This window comes from Molothrus ater, chromosome 1 (genome assembly GCF_012460135.2).
Source record: "Molothrus ater isolate BHLD 08-10-18 breed brown headed cowbird chromosome 1, BPBGC_Mater_1.1, whole genome shotgun sequence".
Classification (NCBI taxonomy): Eukaryota; Metazoa; Chordata; class Aves; order Passeriformes; family Icteridae; genus Molothrus; species Molothrus ater.
In genome coordinates this window covers 145,146,006-145,154,407 of record NC_050478.2, presented here as the reverse complement: position 1 = coordinate 145,154,407, position 8,402 = coordinate 145,146,006, and the positions used below count along the sequence as shown (strand labels likewise).

The 8,402-nt window shown below is 38.0% G+C and overlaps 1 protein-coding gene across 1 annotated transcript in view; it reads left to right on the top strand.

Annotated features, from left to right (window-relative positions):
* The first annotated feature begins 1,064 nt into the window (after window positions 1-1,064).
* Window positions 1,065-8,402, top strand: part of DNAAF11 (dynein axonemal assembly factor 11) — a 50,769-nt gene continuing 43,431 nt past the window's right edge. Inside the window, exons 1-4 of the mRNA XM_054514534.1 lie at window positions 1,065-1,165; window positions 4,241-4,298; window positions 5,361-5,570; window positions 6,416-6,585. Of these exons, the coding sequence (XP_054370509.1) occupies window positions 1,114-1,165; window positions 4,241-4,298; window positions 5,361-5,570; window positions 6,416-6,585 (490 nt within the window). The 5' untranslated portion in view covers window positions 1,065-1,113. The remainder of the gene's footprint in view (window positions 1,166-4,240; window positions 4,299-5,360; window positions 5,571-6,415; window positions 6,586-8,402) is intronic.

Sequence of the window (8,402 nt, the reverse complement as noted above, 5' to 3'; positions counted from 1 at the left end):
ATTTAGTTTAACTCGCAAACAGATCTTTTGCAATATCCTAACTGCTTAATTCCTATTTTTGTTTCCTTTTCTGGGAGGTGAGCTTTTTACATTCTTTTTATCAGTGGAAGTATTTTTCCTTCTCCAAAGGGAAAAAAACCCACAAACTATCATAAAATCAATCATATTTCTCTAGATTTATGGTTTCATTTTTTTGTCAGTGATACATACAGACATCAGGAAAGAAACCTACTAGATCATTTTATCTATTTGGAGATGAAGTGTTACCCCCTAAGGCTATACAATTCAGTGTCAAGCAGCTGATTTATATTACTTTTGCATGTAATAGTTCTGTAGCCAAGTCCTTTGATTGCCAGGATATCTTATTCAGGCTCCATTTCTCTTATGTGGATTTGACTTTATTTTTTATACTTTAAGGTATGATGAATGGATACTTTACAGAGTATGAAACATTTAGCAATGACTATGCAACAATGACTATGTTTACAAATGGCTTTATTCCTTTCTCCTTTCTATCGAATTTATATTAACATTGCATAGCATATATTTGCAGTAATGTTCTCAGCTGAGAAATGCAGCTCTGAACTCTGCCCAAATGCATCTTCTGTACAATAGTGCTTTTGCAAAATGTAGTGTTGTTTTTTTTTTTTTTTTTTTTGGTAACTGGATTGTTTTCTTACATCAAAGCCTGCCAGGCTCACAAAGTATTTCAACAAATGGAATGATTTGTATACACAACTTGAAAGTTTTCTGTGCGAGGTGGAAAAGCAAATCTGAAACAAAACTCTGTGTCACTGATGAGAAAATGATCTGTACGATCATGGGGGCGAGACATTATTTGTAGTGGTTCTTCTCTTTCGCAACAGCCGGCAGGAGCGTTCCTGGGCTAATCTTTATCTTCGGTTTGCTCTTCAGAACAAATGCCTCTGATGTGAGGCTGCTTTACAGGAAACGTGACCTCACTGGGGCTCTGTGCCGCTGATTGCACGGGCTGTTTTCGAAAGGAAACAGGGGACTTGCTAGAGCTGCCCTTGTGAAGAGCCAGGGCTGAGCTCTCCCAGGAAGCTGCTCAAGGAACAGCCTCCACCAGCCGTCCCACGGGCTCTCCTGCTGATGAAGAGAAAATTTTTGCACGCATGTGTTAATTGTGAAATGGATTTTCCAGGTTTGAAGGATTTTAGTCTTATTTATCTCTTAATATAATTGCCAGCTGAGGAATAGCTAAGCTTTGTGTTCATTTCTGTGCTGCTCTTCAGGAAGTTTCGCAGTTTTGTGAATGTTGCTACCATTACCTGCAGGGAGAAAAGACAAAGCTGCTCTTCAAAAACAACTGATATGTGTGAGCAAATAAAACTCTTTGTAGACTTTTGTGTTTGGTAGATAAAATAGAGTAAAAACTGGTTGCCTGGGTTTCAGCACAATATTTTGGTAGGTACTAATGTAAATATTCAGATTGTATGCTGAAGGCATCATTGGCTTAAACACTAATTTGATTTTTGGAGGGAAAGGTGGTTAAAACTGACTGGTTTGCACAATGACTTTTTGTTTATATTTCAACATGAACTTTTGTGTGTTTTGAAATCCAAGGAGGGTTGTTGGCTTAAATTTTTATTTGGATTCTTGGCATAAAATGTTGCCACATTCACCTCAGATTGGCTTTTAGTGAGATTTCATAGAGCTGTTGGCTTTTTCCTCATGCCACGGTTCAGATGTGCTGTGTTGATGGCTCATTTCATGGAGTACAGACACAGTAGCACTGCTCCATTGTATAGTGGTGGTCAAGAAGCTTTGTTTTGTTCTGTCATTACTATAGCTTCTCACGCTATTAATAGAACATAAATAGGACTGAATATTAAATGAAAGCAGAACACTGTGCAGCATTGTCTACAACATAATGTTTCCATGTTTTCTCCATCATTGATTGAATTATTTTCGAGAACTCTCTTCATTATGGCAAAAATTTTCATGATCACGGGCAGCAAAGAAATCCGTTGGACTGCCTGTTCCATGACTGTTCACAGAAGCTTGATATTATCATTACTTAAAATAGTTTAAAAGCAAGTTACAGCTGCTTATTAACTGTTCTTGAAAAGAGGGAAATGCCTCACTTCCCCAGTAGTATATACTGCATATGTATATTGCTCACTTTCCTTTAGAAATAGATGAATATGCTCTATTTAATCTTAAATTATATTTCTCTGGAGGGTGGCAAGTAAACATCCTGTGGAGACATACCTTGCAAAGTTATGAGAGAATTCAAATGAGGAACAGAAGGACTGTGGTTTGTTCTGCCACTGTGATCAGCATGTGTCAACACTTTCTAGTGAAAGCACCACCCCATAGGAAAGCTGCCACTCCTAAGTTATTCTTTTTTAGTCATTGCTACGTTTTATTTTCATAACTGAAAGAATTGTGTGCAATACAGCTGTGCTGTGGGTTTCAGTGGCTGGAAAGTTTCACTCTCAGATTATTAAAGAGTTGTGATAGATATAACTGATCCTGACATATACTTCTATACATCCTTTTCAAACAAATTTGCCCTAGAATCAGTTACTTTTGCCTAAGTGAGAATACATTATATCTAATAATTTGATCTATATTGCTGATACTATCTTACACATACTGATTTTCAAACAAGACAAAATAAAACTTGCTTCCATTTCTTTTTAAACTCTTTTACAGATAATCTATATTCCCTGTTACCCTAGGGTGCATGAAACAGTCCTTTTCAAGATGTATGGAACATCACATATTGCACCAACTCCAGGAGCAAATAAATTTGGATACATTTGTCAGAGTTTTAATAAAAATAAATACCTTGTGGAGGGGCTCTTCTTTGACTGATAAGACTTAGCATTTTGCTGGTTTTGGTTTATATCCAGATCTACAAACTGCTTGTTGAGTCCTTCCTGTATCTTCTTCTAGAGTTTGAAAGCATTTCTTCATTTTGAATATAAGATTTTTTACACATTTAAGAATCATGATTTTGCCTAAAATAAGAGAAATTATTTCAGGAGGTAGTTGTATGTTAAAAATAGCTCTAATACATGTCAAACCATGAAATACACCACTGGTCCCACTGTTTGTACAACTTGCTCTGTGGTGCTCTGACTGATGCTTCTTGATCTTGACCTTGCTTCTTGATCTCTCTGTACTTTCCCTCAAATTCTTTCCATTTTCTCCTCCTCAAGTTATTTTTGCAGCCATTAGAGCATAATTCGTTCAACAGTAAAGTGATTTTTTTTTCCAAAGGGTAGGAGAAGCAGTATGTATGGGACCAAGGTAATGGGACTGATTTGTGAAAAAATACCCTGAAGGTTTTACTTCTCTTCTTTCTTTACCTTGCCTGGTCCCAAGGCTGAGTCAGCCTTCACACCCAGTCTGTGACTGACAACTGAGCGCCCAAGGAGGTTAAACAAGATTACCTAAGTGGAAACCCTGACCTTCATGTCTTTTCTTTGCCTCAGCTCATAACTGAACATAAAAATATAAAGTTCTCTTAGCTCTATCTCCTCTCAGAGGTGAACAATGGGCATTTACTAACAGAGTTGTAAGCCTGAAGCTCTAAAGATTCAGGAGAGACAAGGTAATATGGGGAAAGATCATATCTTTTATCTTTTTATGGAATAATAGACATAAATTCTCCCTATGCATAGACCTTGCTCATATTTTGTAAGATTGATTCTGTCTGGTGCAGAACATCCAGCAGCACTTTGCACACTTGAGCCATGGTAATCCAGATAAATCCTATTTCCTTAGTCTCCTGCCACAATATTACTGTCAAATATTTGTCACTGTAGCAATCCCTCTGCTCATTGTGCTATGTCTGCAATTTTCATCTGAAAAATATAATGTAGTGGTAATGGTGGCCTTTCCATTCTACCCTGTATCTAGTGCCAGTTCAGGTTCTAGCTTTGGCATGAAGCAGATTTCTGATAAAACAGCTTAAAATTACTGCAGTTATTTTATTTGTGTGCATAATTATTTCTCTCAAGTCTGTTTTTTGGGCAGAGTACAGATATCTGATTTCTGTTGGCTCTGATTCTGTGTTGTTCTGGTTGAGATGAGTTTCCTGTAAACACTAAGTATTTCCCCAATTCCTTCATATGTTTTGTCTCCTCTAATTCTTCCCTTTATATTCTTTTTTTTATTAATATTATTATTATCTTTCTGGTATGCACAAGCTACCTGTCAATGAATATGATAACAATTCCTTCTGATTTCACCTTTGCCTCTGCAGGTTCAACACCATTTAATGAAGAGCATAGACACAGCCTCTCAAGACATATTTTTCCAAGGTATTAAGGAAAGTTACACTTGCCTAATTTTATTTTTGTTTTGGCATAGATTTTGTAAAAGTCCTTTTGGGACCACTGAGAAATGTAGTCCTGATCATAATTTAATTACTGCCCTAAATGGAGGTTCAGAAGTACTGCTGTGGAGGTTGGAAACACTGGTTTTGCAATTACAGGTTTTTGGAGTATCTCTCTTCCATCTGCTTTTCCCGAAACTGAAATTATGGTATCTCTCTGTGACATGCCATATGGGGTAGTTAAACCTCTTACTGAAACACAGGTCAGACACTAAATCAATCTGGTGTCTTCCTTTCTTTCCATGATGTCACTACATGGCAGTTTGGAACTCATAGGTGGTAAGGGGAAAGGTATAACCATAAATTAAATTTTAGTCAAATTAAGTACTATGTCTACAACTTTTAGATCCTTTCACCTCTGTCATTACTCCCTTCTACTTTAAACACCAGAGAATATATTTTTCTGTGCTGTATTTAATCCCAAAGTCAATTGTGTTTCAGTGCTGGATGGAGCTACCACAATGTGTGGGCTTTATCCTATGTTGTTCCAGCTACATGGCATTTTAGGATTTGTGAGAATTAAAAGTCATGCATCCTTAAATCTTCCCCAAGTATGGCTAGTTTATAAAAAAGCAAGTAAATCCTGCCTGGCTCAGGGGCACCCAGATTGTGCCATGTAGAGGAACTCAGAGAAGCCAAATACTGGAATGCCTCTGATGGCTCCAGGTCGGTGTAGGTCCACAGGACTCCTTGGCCAAGAGCACTGCAACAGAAACACTGAGCACTTCTGAGCTCAAGCTGGCTCTATGCTTCAGGAAATGCTCCCCTGGCATGTATCCCTCCTGTAATCTGAAGCTCTGGAACGTGTGATGCACACGTCAGCTGGCTGAAACCCCCACTACAAAGTAATATCATTTGATCCATGTATTTTAAATCTATGTCATTACCAGTCCCCATCAGCTTGAAATGTAAATTCATTACTATTAAATCATGGGTTTGCTCTGTCCAGACCTTCTCTAAATTAGAGGCTTTCATTTCTCCTTTTCAGTTGTGCATGTGCCTTTTTGGATGACGACCCTGCCTATGAGTGCTCCACAAACCCTCTGACAGGCTCTGTTCCTACACACCGCCACAGCCCTCGACTGCTTTCCAATGGTTATTATGTTTTGACAGAAGACAGTTTTCTGTCTGATGAAGAGGGCAACATAACACTGACACCATCCCACACCAGTGTTACATATAAAGAGAATTTAGTTCGGTAAGTGAACTATGTGCAGATTTTACTCCATGTTGGCGATTGCCTCCACATCTCTGGCCTTATCTAAAGGTGTATCTGGAGGTGTCTGTGTGTCTGTCTACATTTTGCTCAGCATAAGACCAGCATTACTTCTGATTGGGAACATGTCAATTGCTTTAGAGAGTTCAGTGAATGAAATGACCTGATTTTCAGTCACATCTTACTACCTAAAAACTCTTTAGTGCAGAGTTGTTGCTATAATTGAAGTCATGTCCAATAAAGGAAAAGGATAGAGTTACAGCTCATTTTGCCAATGGGGTGTTAGTCTGATAAAGACTAAGAAAAATGTATATATATATATGTATATATATATATATATATATAAATATCTTTGTCTAAAACACACACACACACACACACACACATATAAAAATAAAAAGGTCTGGTCCTGGAATTCTTACTCAAGCAAAAACATCTCATGATTCAGAAGAACAACAATTTAGAAAGGTATGTAAAATGTAGTTCAAGAAACCTGGAATTCAATGGATTTAGACTACCCCAAATCAGATACAGCAGTGAAAATCACAGGTAGCACTCACTGTACTATCAGAGAGCAGTAGCTGTGATATCATTTGGTACCACAGTACCCAGTATCACAAGAGCATGATCAGCCCTCCTGTTAATACATTCCCGACACATTGTCGTGTGCAGCAGCCATTCCTGGTGACATGCCCAGGGTCAAGAACAGGGCTGGGAGCAGCACCCAGAACTTGGTTCTTTCATGTCATTCCTGCAAGCTTTAGAGTTCTGACCCTGCTCAACAAGAATAATCAACTCTATTCCTTGGCAACATCCTTTCTTTCTAGGGTATTCAGGCGAAGGAAGAAAATCCGTCGCTCTCTTGACAGCTTGTTCAATCTCAGTGCTTCCAGCTCATGGCTCAGCTCCACCATTCCCAGCAGGATGGATTTCTCCCATGTAGAGGATCCTTGGCCTGATGGATGCAGTAAACTAGAAGCCAGTCACAGTGATATTGGTAAGCCCTGATCAGGTACCTGGTAATCAAGGTACAACATGGCAGTCTGTGTTTAGTGTGAATTGGGTATCTCTTTCTGGATGTTATGCAGGTGTTGTCTGCCAAGGTGTGCAGGTAAAGGATAGAATGAACTACTACAGAATCCTAAGGGATAAATAGAGCTCCTGGCATTACAACTGAGTATGAGTCTGCAAAAACCTCTGTGCCAAAAACTAATTTTTTGACTGAATTTGAATGCAAAGTCATCACCAGGAATGTTTATTCTGGTGTGATTAACACCTGGCACTGTCTGCTTTCACCTGGCTCTTTCAATAAGTTCATTTGTTATGCCCTATACAGTTTTATCTTTACTCTGCATATTTCCTCCAGCATACATTTGAACCCACCAATTCCCTACCCATTACAATTTGCAACCTCTCCTGTGATTCAGTAATTAATTCCTAAATTCATTAATACAAAGTCTCAGAGCTCTTCTTCTGTGCAAACTCAGTTATACGTGCATTTCTTCTAGGTGATTCAGACTTTTCTTCTGAATATAATAACCACGTGTCACAAAGGCAAATTCCAGCATCTAATGGAGCATTTCTCACCAAAGATGATGAGTTTCTTCATTTTGAGGAACCATTTTGTGCTTCAAAATCCCGCTCTTCATTTATGATAAATGCAAATGAAGAGAATTGGAGCAATGCAGGTATGTTATGTTCTTATTCTGGCATGCCTCATTTTTAGAGTGAAGTGAAAATACATTAAAAATATGGATCTGGCCCCTTGCAGAATAGAATTTATTTGCTAAAACACATATTTTAAATTAATGATTAAAAATAACAAAATCCTAAAAACTATATTCAATTACTACCCCCTGCTCACATCTTTCCCTCACCCTTTTTTCAGAAAAAAAAAGAAAAGAGGAGTGAAGTGGAAAATGGAGGAAAGGGCATGGCAGCAAAAAACTAAAACAGGCAATTATGCAGAAAGGTTTGTTTTCTGAGAGCATGGAGGGCACAGTGTTCCTGTAGTTGTGGGGGAAAAAGACTCCTGAGAGACACCCAGAGCATGAAAATTAGGTTTCTGCTTTGAATCACTCCAGGCGAGTTCTCTTTAAAAGCAGCTGAAGAGCCTGGTCTCACAGGTAGCCTTTGCAAACTCGTTCTGTCATATATTTACTTTCATTAAAACCCATTATTTTCCTGATTTTTATTTTAGAATCCAGGACAGTGCAAAATGTCATTTCTCAGATGGTTGCACTGATCATGTGTTTAATCATTTCAGTATGTACAAGGTAATTTTTATTTCTTTTATTTTCTGTTTCTGACATGAGTGCTTGCTTCATTTCAACTGGTGAATAAAACTTAAATTAAGGGTCACATTTTCAAAGTGTGGCAAATATCTGAGCTATATAGATATGCACAAAAATAAGAAGTATGTATGCAGATATGAAAGCTACTTTGCCAAGCATGCTTTGGCAGGGGTTTTGGCAGGCTGAAAAGAATCAGAATGGATCCATGTCTTTCTAAGTGGATTTTTCTCTCAGTCTGAATGCTGAGGTCTTTCTTTCCAGGAGATTATCTTCAATAGTTTACGTAATTTAAAGTTTCAAATTACAGTTCACCTACCAGAGTTCAGAGGGTTCATCTGCAAGAACCCTTCCTCCTCCTCCCACTCAAGCTTCACCTCTTTTAACCCAATATGCATCACTTGACTTTTTTTAACCTTTCTGGGTACTGTTATGTTCTCAGATATTTTATTGGAGACTGTCTGCCACTTTGTTGCTGATGATTTTAGTTTGTAAGTATAAAATTTCTTTATTTCCAACATAA